At 46.4% G+C, this 12,871-nt stretch overlaps 1 protein-coding gene and 1 non-coding gene across 2 annotated transcripts in view; one reads left to right on the forward strand and one right to left on the reverse strand.

The window, feature by feature from the left end:
- The window catches only part of PGM1 (phosphoglucomutase 1), a 79,250-nt gene extending 71,274 nt beyond the window's left edge, over positions 1-7,976 (reverse strand). Inside the window, exon 1 of the mRNA XM_085869226.1 lies at positions 7,818-7,976. Coding sequence (XP_085725352.1) covers positions 7,818-7,950 — 133 coding nt within the window. The 5' untranslated portion in view covers positions 7,951-7,976. The remainder of the gene's footprint in view (positions 1-7,817) is intronic.
- A 390-nt stretch (positions 7,977-8,366) lies between these two features.
- Positions 8,367-8,439, forward strand: TRNAV-CAC (transfer RNA valine (anticodon CAC)). Its single transcript has one exon. It is a non-coding gene; the product is annotated as a tRNA-Val (tRNA).
- Positions 8,440-12,871: the final 4,432 nt, after the last annotated feature.

Genomic DNA, 12,871 nt, shown 5'->3' on the forward strand with positions numbered 1-12,871 from the left:
CCTAAATGTTGAACTCTCTCATACATTATTTTTAACAACAAAAACGATCTTATAATGCTTCATCTTCCTCTCTCACACATGTGGTACTCTTTACTGTTTCACAATGCACTACTCTTCTGCTATTTTAACAGACTGCTCTCATTTTGACCTCTCCTTCATTCCTTGCCTAAAAAATCCAACGATTACAGCGCGTCTTCTCTCCATGCTCTGAATTCGCCTTCATTGCATCCATCAAGAATTGTGTTAAATCGCATCTCTGACCTAAAACTTTTAAAAACCACAGTTTGCCATGGATGTTCGCTTTCCATCAACCATTCTTTTTTTCCAACTTCAGTGCCAACTCACCCCCTCACCCCTCACTCTCACTCTCAAAGCAACCATCGCACTCTTCTCGCTCCAAGCCTCCCTCCCACCTCTCTCAAAAATTCCCCCTCACCTTTCTCCCACCTTTCATCCCCCTCACTCTTCCTTCTCAAAGTTGCCCCCTCTCTCATCCACCAACCTGCCTCCCTCCACTGCCCTCTCACCTCCATCTCTTCACTTCACCTCCTCAAATCCTCAACTGCCTTCTTCCTTGTCTCTTGTCCCCCCTCTCCCCCAGCACCACAGAGCCTTTTCTCCTCCTCATTCGGCCTCCTCCCCTCGTTATTCTGCAATACCCCACACTCCTTCAGCAACCCTCCTTACCTGCCCCCTCGTCCCTTGTCCTACCCTCCCCCTCCCCCTCCACCTCCTGCACCCAAAGCCTCCTCCCCTTGCTCTTCATTAAAAGTGTGGACCTCAAATATCCGGGGCCTTCGCTCAAACCTTTCAGATCTTTCCATACAGGTTGCCACTGACAAACCAGACATTATCTGCCTAACAGAAACTTTCCTCTCCCAAGACGTGTCTGACTCCCAAGTATCTCTCCCTGGCTACTCCCCCTTACGGTATGACAGACCTGAGCCTCGTCCTGGTGGAGGTGTTGCTCTCTTCATCAAAGACTCTATTCCTCACTCTCCATGCACTGCTCTCACTCCCCCACACCCCCAGGAATACCTCTGGCTTCGGCTTCCCTCCACTCCCACCTCATGTTTATATGTGTACTGTACCGTCCACCGAACAGTGATGACTCCATCTACACCTCACTATCCGAAAACATGGACCATCTTCTATCTTCTCATCCAAACTCTCTCTTCCTCTTATGTGGTGACTTCAATTGTCATCATGCCAGTTGGCTAGGTGTGGGTACCTCTCTCACCTGCCATGGCACCTCAGCAAAAGCTTTCTGCGACTCATTGGGACTGACTCAATCGGTCAACTTCCCGACCCGGATCTCAACCAATGGTACTCCATCTCTTCTGGATCTGGTTTTGACAAATTTCCCTGACAATATCTGCTGCTCTTCCTTCGCTCCAATTGGTTCTTCTGACCACGTCCTTGTCAAAGTGGACATCTCTCTGGCTGTTATCAGAGAACCACCTCACCGCCGTCGAGTCTGGCATTTCACTCAAGCCGACTGGCAGGGTCTCCGAGCAGCCATCAAACTTACAGACTGGTCTCCTATCACTACTTTCTCAAACATCAACTCATCCTGGGAATTCTTTCAAAGAAACTTGCTCTCCCTCATGCACAGATTTATCCCCTCTCGTCTTCAGTTGTCTTACCCTTCCTTCCGCCCTTGGTCCACTGAAGCTTGTGGTGAGGCAGTTGTCCTGAAACAACTTGCCTTTGCCTCATGGAAAGCAAACCCAACTGAGGGCAATCTCAGTTCTTTCCACAAAGCTCGGAACAAGTGTGTATCTACCCTCAGGAGAGCCAGAAAACAACATCTTTCTCATCTCAAGTCTGAACTCTCAAACCTCTCTCCCTCCTCAAAATCCTGGTGGCGTTTAATCAAATCTGTTTCTGGTGTATGTTCCCCCTCCATCCCCTCCCTTACCTCAAATGGCCGCACTGCTGATTCCACACGTGATAAAGCTGAATGTCTAAACTCGGTGTTTGCAGCTAAATCTTGTGTCCTAAACCCATCACTATCTCCACCCACTTTACCCAGTCGCACCCAACTGTCCCTGGACTCTGTATCCTTTTCTCCTGACAAGGTGGAGAGCTTGCTTTCAAACCTCGAGTCAGATTCTGCAACCGGTCCAGACGGCATCAGCCCACGTGTCCTCAAAGCCTGCTCTTCTGCTCTTGCTCACCCTCTCTCTGTTCTATTCACCCTCTCATTTGCACAAGGTCATCTGCCATCTGCTTGGAAATCTGCTAACATCACTGCCCTGCATAAAAAGGTGCAAAAACAGATCCCTATAACTACAGACCAATCAGCCTTCTCCCAATCATCAGCAAGGTGATGGAATCCATCATCGCTTCAGATATGAAATCCTTCCTCTTCTCCAATGGCTTGATTTCCAATCATCAATTTGGTTTCAGACCAGGTCACTCTACCCTGGATATGCTGCTTCTGCTCTCCCATCAATGGATGGAGGTCCTCAATGCCAGACAGGAAATCCGAGCCGTATCCCTGGACATATCACGTGCTTTTTGACACAGTCTGGCACCCTGCCCTACTCACCAAACTCTCTTCCCATGGTATTCAAGGCCATCTCCACTCATGGCTCGCAGACTTCCTCTCCTGTCGCAGTCAACGTGTGGCCCTAAATGGAGTTCTTTCATCCCCTCTTCCTGTGCAGGCTGGAGTTCCTCAAGGTAGCGTTCTGGGCCCTGTTCTTTTTCTGGTTTTCATCAATGATCTCTCGGACTCTCTGGAAAATCCTCTATTTCTCTTTGCCGACGACTCCACCCTCTGCCGTACCATCTGTCATCCCTCAGACCAGCAAGCAGCAGCTTCTTCGCTCACTGCAGATCTGGATAAAATCACAAACTGGTCCAACACGTGGAACATGTCTTTCAATCCAGACAAATCTCACACTCTCACTATGTCTCTTCGAAAGGACCGTTTACAAACCCCCCCATCCACTTTCTCAACAATCCTCTGGAAGAAGTCTTTTCTTTCAAGCTTCTAGGTCTCACTATCTGCCATGACCTTTCCTGGGAAAGTCACATTTCCAACCTCGCCTCAAAAGCCAGTCGCCGACTGGGAATCCTCCGTCGTGCTGAGTCCTTCCTCGGCTCTCTTGAGCTCCTGACCACTTACAAAGCTTTTGTCCGTAGCCTGATGGAGTACTGCTCTCCCCTCTGGGCTGGTGCTCCTGCCTCCCACCTTTCTCGGCTTAACGCTGTCGAAACCAGGGCATTTAAGATCATCGGCATCTCCCGCAATGAAGCTGAGTCTTTGGGCCTCTCACTCAATCACCGCAGGTTGGTCGGTGGTCTTTCTGTCTTCTACCGACTCCTCTCCAGCCTTGCCCCCCCTGCTCTCTCTGCGATTTGTCCCCACCACATTTCCACAGGGCGCTCAAGGTCCGCCAACAACCCCCTTCTGGTAAAACTACCAAAATCACGAATCACTGCTCATCTTCACTCTTTCATTCCTCTTTTTTCCCGCCTTTGGAATAAACTTCCTCACTCTATTCTTTCCCATTCTTCCCTCCAGGCTTTCAAAACAGCTGTTCACCACCACCTCTTATCTTCCCCCATCCAAATCCTCGATCTTTTCTACCCCCGATAATCCACCCAAGCCCACTTCCTTCATTTCTCCTGCTTTCCTTCCTGAAAGTCCCTGAAATGTCCATCTTCTCTTCGCCATGTTCCCCATCCCATCCCCATCCCTCTCCCTTCCACAGTTCACCTAATGTGTCTGTTCCCCACTGTTTTGTCCCTTCCACTCCCGCCCGTCTTGTCTCATGCCTCCTTGCTGTGAGTTGTGTGTTTGCTCTCATACGAGCCTCGACCAAGGTATACAAAAAAAAAAAATGCGGGGTGAAATGCAGAGCACGGGGCTGGATATCCAGGCTGGGCAAAAGGCAGTAAGTCTGGGCATAAGAGGCATAATGGCGCCTGCACGTGGCGAGATACGGGCAGTGGAGTGCAAAATGGCGGCGCCACGTGGCAGAGGCACCGAACCAGCGAGCGAGCTGAGGGAGAGTGTGGATTGTGTCGGCTCCGCGGTGGAGGACAAAATAATTTGGGAGACGCGTTGGGCGAGACTCGTGCAGGTGACGGAAAAAGTGACGGTGACACAGAGGGAAAAATTAAATGAGGTGACTGAGACATGCAGGACGAGACACGTGGAGCTGACTGAGAAATGCACGGAGACGCAGGAGACAAAGGAAGGAATACCAGAGCCACGGGGAATAGAACAGGAAACAGAGACGAAAAGCCAGGAAGAAACGGAAATAATAAACGAGGTGACTGAGATAAAGCAAGTGGAGGAGAAACTACAGGTAATTGACGAGCACACACAGGTAGGGATAGTGAGAGACAATGGGGTTGAGCTGGGGGACTGTTTTGTAACCCGGTGCGAGCAGCAGGATAGCCTCCTTCAGGAACGAGGTGAGGGACTGTGCCCCCTTGAGGCGGATCGCGACGAGGAGAGTCCGGTCGAGCCTTGCGAGGTAAAGGGGGCGAGTGCTGTGAATGGGTGCACGCGGAGCTTGGGGGTTATGGAAACCCCGGGACCCCTTGAGGTGGTGCTAATTCCCAGTGTGGTTGTTCCGGTGTGTGTAGTGTCGAAATGTGTGTTTGCGAGTGTGCCGAAATGCGTGCTTTCCAGCACGCATGGTGTGGATGAAGCACCGTGTGTGGATGAAGCACCGTGTGTGGATGAAGCACCGTGTGTGTATGAAACACCGTGTATGTATGAAACACCGCATATGACAGGAACCACGTGTGCGAGGGAAACAGCACGTGTGAGTGAAACGGCATGAGTGAGTGACGCACGGTATGTGAGAGACAGCATGTGTGAGGGCGCTGTGTGTAAGGGAGATGACAGTCTGTATGCGGGAGAACGCAACCGCATCCCCATGTCCGAGTGCCATGGTGGAGTGTGTGAGCGTCATGGCACGCAGGAGAGTGTGCGTTGAACGGCGACGGCGACGGGACCAGATGAAGGACAAGGGCCGAGTCGCGGCCGTAGCTGAATTGAGAACCATGCCGGGTTTGCAAAGCAGCGAGCGCGGGGTCCATGCTGTGCTACGCACAAGGCCGTCGCGTGCGCGGCTGCGCAGGTGAAACCTAGTCCAGAAACGCCAGCGGTGGATGTTAGCCGATCCCGCGGATGGCCAGAAGCTAGGCTGGATTCGGAATTTGGACCGGATGGGTTCTCCACACGAGCAAGTTTGTAAAGCTCCGACGAGCAGAGCACATGTGTTCGCGTGGGGAACCCCTCGAAACGCGGGGCTTGCTTTGAGATGCGCAGAGTGACGTCATGGCTGCACGTGTGTTTGGAATCCGGCAGAAGGGAATTCCTGCCGGATGGTACCGTCCAAGAGGGACGAGGTACGCGGGGCGCAAGCAGCTGCCATGACGTCACGGAAAAAAGAGCGCGGCTGTGAATTGCCGCGCTGGTGGTGCGCATTATTAAAAAAAAAAGTTGAGAAAAGCAAGCCTCGCTTCGGGTGAACAGGATTCCCAGGCAAGGGGTGGAAGACCTCCTTGTTTGAAGGCACAGGAAGTACTAGTTAGGGGGATGGCATAGCGATAGTTAGACCGGCTTCATGGGGACATGGGTTGTACCTCATGGAGCCCGTGGAATGGATTAGTTAGAGGGATTTCAGTTTAGATTTAGGAAATGGGAATTGTTGGATTTTTGGAGACACGGACAGACTGGAAATGTGTAGTGGAGACGTAGCTTAGCTACGTAGAGTAACTGGAACGCGCATGAGTTTTAAGGGATGACGAGGGAGCACGAGTTTGTCAGGGAATTTAGTTAGAAAGATGGCAGTGTGGAGTGTTGTTGTTAGTTGCGAAATGGAAAGTGTGTGAGGAATGAGTGTAGGACAGTGAGCCCAAGTACGCGAGTGGAGCGAATGTGGTATGCATGGTGCGAATGACTGGTTGGGGGGAGGAGTGATTCCCACCCAAGAGACCCCGGGGTCAGTTTAATGTTTAGTTAGTGGATAGTTAAATTTACTAAAAGGAGGTCGTTTTGTTGTTGGTGTCGAGAGAAGGCACAAAACCCGTTTGGAGGGGTGCAAGAGTTCATGGACCGGCTGGAAGCGTGGCTGTGGAAAGGTGAGTATTTGATTAGTGGGCACCCCAGGCACCGGACGAGTCGGCCAGAGTAGGCCAAGGGCCCAAGAGGGGCCGGGATAGTGTAGTGGGCACGGGCGACCCGTCGGAAACGGGACCCGTAGCGCCAGAATGCCACCGGGGCAGTGTAGTGGGCACGGGCGACCCTCGGAAAGGGGCCCGGGGAATCAACACGCCACCAAATAAGTAGGAACTGCTGTTAAGTGTAAATGACGGTACATAATAAGTAGATGGTTGTAGTTCTTTTGTTGCTTGTATAATTTCATACGTGTTTTGCCTTATTTAATTGCATACGTGTTTCATGATAATAAATGTCCTTGTGTGAATGTAAACCTGCTCGTTGCGTCCATTCCCTCATTGACTGAACATTTCGTGTGTTGGGAGTTAGAAAGCCGTTGGTTTGCCGTAATAGGGGGACATTTGGACCGACGGTTCTCGGCGATTACGCCGCTCGGAATCGCGCCCGGACAAGCTCGCCTCGGCGGTTTGTTCCGTACGAGTTCTGTCGAGGGTGGAATACCCCGGTAGTTGGATCACGTGGGTATTTAGGTACATTGAAGATTGGCAATCGACCCGACCCCACGTGGTCTGCCCATTGGCGTATTTCGGTTCTTGTACAAGGACCCGTCGCTCGGAGTTATCCGGGTGGCGATCTATATTCCGGGCAATCGGTCGGGCCGACTCGACTTGCGGCTCCGTTCAGAGCGGTCGGTTGGCGGCCGACCCCCCGGCCAGTAACAACATATATCTTGTGACCACAAGCTCCACTACATCCAAGCCTTTCCCGAAAAAATCCTCTATGCGTTATCCTATTATACAGCGAGACAGTTTTCCCGGAAGATTTTGCGGTGATAGCGAAACAAAATGGTTCAGGTCTTGTTGAGAGTGGTTCCAAGAAGCAGTTCATGCTGGAAATAAAATATTTAAACCACATTAAGTTAATATTAGTGTCAAATTTAGGGCGTTTTGCTACGGTGGCGGCCATCTTGGATTTCAGGCCGTGAGAATGCTCAGAAAAAATGCCACCCTGATTTTTTTTTCACGTTGAAAGGATCATCTAACAAAATCAAGTGAGTTTTTGCTTAAAAAAAAAAATACACAAATCCTTTTTTTTCATGACAAATATGCCAACACTAACCTCCCCCCCCCCGATGTGTGTGTGTGTGTGTGTGTGTGTGTGTGTGTGTGTGTGTGTGTGTGTGTGTGTGTGTGTGTGTGTGTGTGTGTGTGTGTGTGTGTGTGTGTGTGTGTGTGTGTGTGTGTGTGTGTGTTTTTTTTTTCCAGGTGGCAATAAAATCTTTTCACTCAAACACACTTTTATCTTTTTGCACAAGTGTCAAGTTTCCACCGTCCTGGTTCTTTTGAAACACCCATTGCACAAGAGATAAGACATTTCATTCATTAATTGTTGCTCCCCCTTTTTTCCCTGACGATGAGATCCCGCACCTCGACTCATCACATGGTACTCCATCGATTAATTACGTACAAAATCACCTCGACGTCACGGGAGAAGGTCACGTTCATTGGCCGAGAGCTTTATCGCATTCCATTCAACGGAGAAACAAACAGTCGTATGAAAGCACGGTGCTTGGCACGAAAGGAAGGGATGTACCGCGGGTACCACAAGTTGCCACAGGGAAGCAAAGCACGTGATACTCGAACTCACAGAGATGAACCTTTCTTACCTCCTCTTCTGCGTTGCCTCCTCGTAAATTGCCGACTGCGTTCGAGGCGATCACGTGTTCGGTCCGAGTCTGCGAAATCTCGCGAGAATTCACACTCGGAACGGGTTCTCGTTTCGAATTTTCCAGCCGTCATCCCGTTCACGGTTCACAGAGAATGCCAGATTTGCCGTGAGAACTCACGGGGTGACGGCAACGCACTTTCACCTTTCGATTTGATCAAAGGATTTTCATTTCTCCTCAACATGAATCTTTTTGTCAACAATTCACTTGGTCCACATCGATGTCCGAATTAATATCCTCGTCATGAAGTTTTAACGTCGAGCGATCCAGAAGAATGGCGCGTTCGGTGGTTGTTGCGATGACCACTCAGTGTTGTGCTTCACCGATCAGCTTGCTATCGCTTACCAAGCCAGCCGTTCCGTTTGAGTGCTTAAGCCGCTTGGGGAGCGTTCGACGAGCTGATTGGTCGTGGGGCACACTTCAGAGTGACAATGTCGTTGTAGTAACTATTGTTTAAGAATGTGGTTATTGAAGGTTATATCATCATGAGTTTCCGTAGTGTAGTGGTTATCACGTTCGCCTCACACGCGAAAGGTCCCCGGTTCGAAACCGGGCGGAAACATTTTACCACAATGATCATTAATTTCACTTTCAATGGATCAAAGTTTTTCCTGAATGGCGCTTCAACGATTGTCCGGATGATTGCGATATTTCTGTTCATGCGTGCCCGTACGTGCGTGGCCATACGTGCAAAAAAAAAAAGAATAAAAAAAAAAATTTGTGACGTTCATCGTGACGTCATAGCACCATGCCCTGTCATTGGTTTGGTAAATCAATGGCCAGAACTTGGGAACCACTTGTCCGATTCATATGAAACCTTGAAAAGGCACATCCACAGGGCCCCAGAAATATAACTGGCAAGTTTCAATGAGATCAGACGAGTGGTTGTCGAGAACAGCAGTCGCAGACACACAGACACACACACCCAGATTGCTGGAATTATTGGTTCACGAGTCAGTAAGTGACCACTATATTCGTTATGTGTGTGTGTGTCTGTCTGTCTGTCTGTCCTGAGCAGAGCTCCGTAGGTTTTGATCCGATCTTGATAAAATTTGGGTGCGAGGTTTGTATCATGATCAAGTTGTGTTTTCCGGAGAATGTGCGTGCTGCCCCCATTATGGGCGGAGCCACGCCCAAAAAACATGTTTTTAGGGGGTAGCCGGTTTCAAGTTACATATTCTCCGAGGGGGTTTGTCGAATCTGGCAGGAGTTTCGGTATTTGGTTAGCCCAATGGCACCTACATAGCCCCACGGAGCTCCATTTTTCATTTTCGTCCCAAGGTCAAGGTCACAAGGTCACAAGGTCACGAACTTAGAAAATGTCAAAAAAATCAATAAATTGGGCATCAAACTCTTCGGGTTTTCAACTGTTTCAAATGAAAGTTGGTATGCAAGTAGTGCTCTTTGAGTACTACAACTTTCATCATTTACGTTTTTCCCGATTCCCGCCAGTTTGCCCGTGGCGTCCCCTCGAAGGTCAAAAAATAAAAAAGGCGAACTGTGTGCATTGCTCGTGAACCATCGCCATCTCCAAACTTGTAGATCGATAATTCCATTTTTCTCCCCCCGACATTACACGTCTGTTTGCCCCAAACTTATCCTTCCGCTCAGGTCTCGTATCTCGGATCAGCCTGGTTAGGTGGGTATGAGATCCAGTATCTTGGGTCCTTACTGTAATTCACAGACCGGTATCTGTGGTTTTATATTTGGCAGTGGTCTTGGCGACGCAAATTCTCAATGTGCATGTGTATCGTGTCGCGCCCCCTCCAGGTGGGAGAGGGTATTACAAGTGTCCACCATTTACAGTCCACTATTACCTGTCCCCACATTTTCCAGTGCTGTGAGGGGTTTTTAATTATAAGTAGTAGTCTTTCACAGTTTATTTTTCTGTTTCATACCTCTCTTTATTGCTGTTTCCCCTTTTAATACCCCTTCATCCCTCAACCCTATGTTTCTCTTCATTTTTAGGGCATGAGTTGCCTGCCTTCATGTTCACGAAAAACCAGCAGCTGCTGACTTTGATCCGGTTTGAAGGTTTGGCAAATGGCTGTCACGCCCTGATCGCTAGTCATTGTCTGTGTGGGTGGGAGAACTTTCAGTTCTATACCAGGTAACACTCGCCTCAAGCGGGGCAGCCCCTCACCAATAGGTATCCTGGTCAGTCTGTGTCTTCTGTCTGGTCTGAGCCAACCGGACGAGGTCAAAACTCGAAAAGAGTGATAATAATGTCAGGCTTATGAAAAAGGAAAAAGCATCCAGTGTCAGAATGAGTCAGTATGTTTTGTGAAGTGGTTATAAAGCTGTTTTTAAAAAGTGTAATTCCTCGAGATGTATGTGTTGTAAAGCTTGTAGATCTTGTGAAACTTTTGTTTGTCGTGTGACATGTAAGACGTTTGTTGTTGTTTGTGAATGTTTGTTGGGAAGTAGATCAAAGTACATGATTTATCTTTTCACTTGTGGAGATTGTGGATTGCAATATGTTGGTAAAACTTCTCAATATTTACATCAACGTATGAATGGACATAGGTCTGCTGTATCATCTGGTATTAAGGTATTCTAAAGGATAATTCTAAAGGGTAATTCTCGAGGGTAGTTCTGAAGGGAGATTCTAAAAAGTGATACCAAAGTGTAATTCCAAAGGGTAATTCTAAATGGTAATTCAAAAGGGTAGTTCCAAAGTGTAATTCTAAAGTGTAATTTAAAAATTAATTTTAAAGGATAATTCTGAAGGATAATTCTAAAGGGTAATTCTAAAGGGCAATTCTCGAGGGTAGTTCTGAAGGGTGATTCTAAAAGGTAATTCTAAAGTGTAATTCTAAAGCTGGACTAAAGTGTAATTCCAAAGGGTAATTCTAAAGGGTAATTCTAAATGGTAGTTCAAAGGGGTAATTTTGAAGGATAATTCTAAAGAGTAATTCTAAAGGGTAATTCTAAAGGGTAATTCTAAAGGATCATTCTAAAGGGTAATTCTCGAGGGTACTTCTGAAGGGTGATTCTAAAAGGTAATTCGAAAGTTGGACTAAAGTGTAATTCTAAAGGGTAATTCTAAATGGTAGTTCAAAAGGGTAATTTTGAAGGATAATTCTAAAGGATAATTCTAAAGGGTAATTCTAAAGGGTAATTCTCAAGGATAATTCTAAAGGATAATTCTAAAGGATCATTCTAAAGTGTAATTCTAAATGGTAATTCAAAAGGGTAATTTTAAAGGATAATTCTAAAGGATAATTCTAAAGGGTAATTCTCAAGGATAATTCGAAAGGGTAATTCAAAATGGTGATTGTAAAGGGTAATTCTTGAGGGTCGTTCTGAAGGGTGATTCTAAAAAGTAATTCTAAAGTGTAATTCTAAAGTGTAATTCTAAAGTGTAATTCTGAAGTGTTATTCTAAAGGGTAATTCTAAATGGTAATTCAAAAGGGTTGTTCTAAAGTGTAATTTTAAAGTGTAATTAAAAAGGGTAATTCTAAAGGATAATTCTAAAGGGTAATTCTAAAGAGTAATTCTAAATGGTAATTCAAAAGGATAGTTCTAAAGGGCTCCAGAGGATCATTCTAAAGGGTTCTAAAAGAAAATTCTAAAGGGTAATTCTTAAGGATAATCCTAAAGCATAATTATAAAGGGTAATTCTAAAGGGCTCAAGAGGATCATTCTAAATGGTTCTAAAAGAAAATTCTAAAGGCTCTAAAGGGTAATGCTAAAGGGTTCTTATGGGTGATTCTAAAGGGTTCTAGAGGGTAATTCTAAAGGAATCAACAGGGTAATTCTGAAGGATACTACTAAGGGTAATTTTAAAGGACTCTAAAGGGTAATTCTCAAGGGATCGAAAGGGTAATTATAAGGGGTTCAAATGGGTAATTTTAAAGGGTAACACTAAAGAGTTATAAAGGGTAATTCTTAGGGGGAAATTCTAATGAGCTGGAAAGGGTAATTCTACAGGGTTCTAAAGAGTACTCAAAAGGGTAATTCGAAAGGGTATTTCAGAAAGGCTATTTAAAAGGGTTCTTAAGGGTAATACTAAAGCAGGATTCTTAAAAGAAATTCTGAAGAGTAACACTAAAGGGTAACACTCAAGAGTGTTTCTAAAGTGCAATTCCAAATGATAATTCTAAACGGTTCTGAAGACTAATTCAAAAGGGTACTTCGAAAGAGTAATACTCAAGGGTTCTCAAAAGTAATTTGAAAGGGTAATTCTAAAGGGTTGTAAAGGGTAATTCTAAAGGGATCTTGAGGGTCATTCTAAAGGGCTCTAAAGGTTCATTCTAAAGTGAAATTCTAAAGGGCAATTCTAAAGGCTCTAACGGGTAATCAGCTTGAGAGTTGTAAAGGGTAATTCTAAAGGGTAATACTAAAGGGTCCAACAGGGTAATTGTAAAGGATACTACTAATTCTAATTCTAAAGGGTTCCAAAGGGTAATTCGAAAGGGCTGTCGATGGTAATCGCAAATGGTTCTAAATGGTAATTTTAAAGGCTAATTCTAAGGGATTCTAAAGGGTTCAGAAAGAACCCAAACAAGAAAATATACCATCAGAGATGGGGAATCCCCCACCATTGAATGAAAAAGGTCATACATATTCCAGATAATGAGGGAGGTGAATTGGAAACAAGACACCATTTGGTCATCATCTCGAAAAAGTTCCCCAGGGGTGAGGAACGTAGTAACCAAAAATAATTGAAATCAGATAAGCGGTTTTCCATTTATTACAAAAAACATTTTTTTCAAGATGGCCGTCCTCGTCTGCCATCTTGGATCCGGCCACGCCCAAAATCAATAGAGTTCATCCTTTTCAGGTGGTACATGTGTGACCCAAATTTCAAATCGATATAGCAAAAAAACATTTTTCTCAAGATGGCCACCCCAGTCGGCCATCTTGGATCCGGCCACGCCCAAAATCAATAGCGTTCTTCCTTTTCAGGTGGTACATGTGTGACCCAAATTTCAAATCGATATGGTGAAGAGTTTATGAGTTATCACACTCACAGCTATAAATGTTGACG

The sequence above is a fragment of the Eptatretus burgeri genome, chromosome 2 (assembly GCF_056783735.1).
Source record: "Eptatretus burgeri isolate ZD-2024b chromosome 2, Ebu_testis_v1, whole genome shotgun sequence".
Lineage (NCBI taxonomy): Eukaryota > Metazoa > Chordata > Myxini > Myxiniformes > Myxinidae > Eptatretus > Eptatretus burgeri.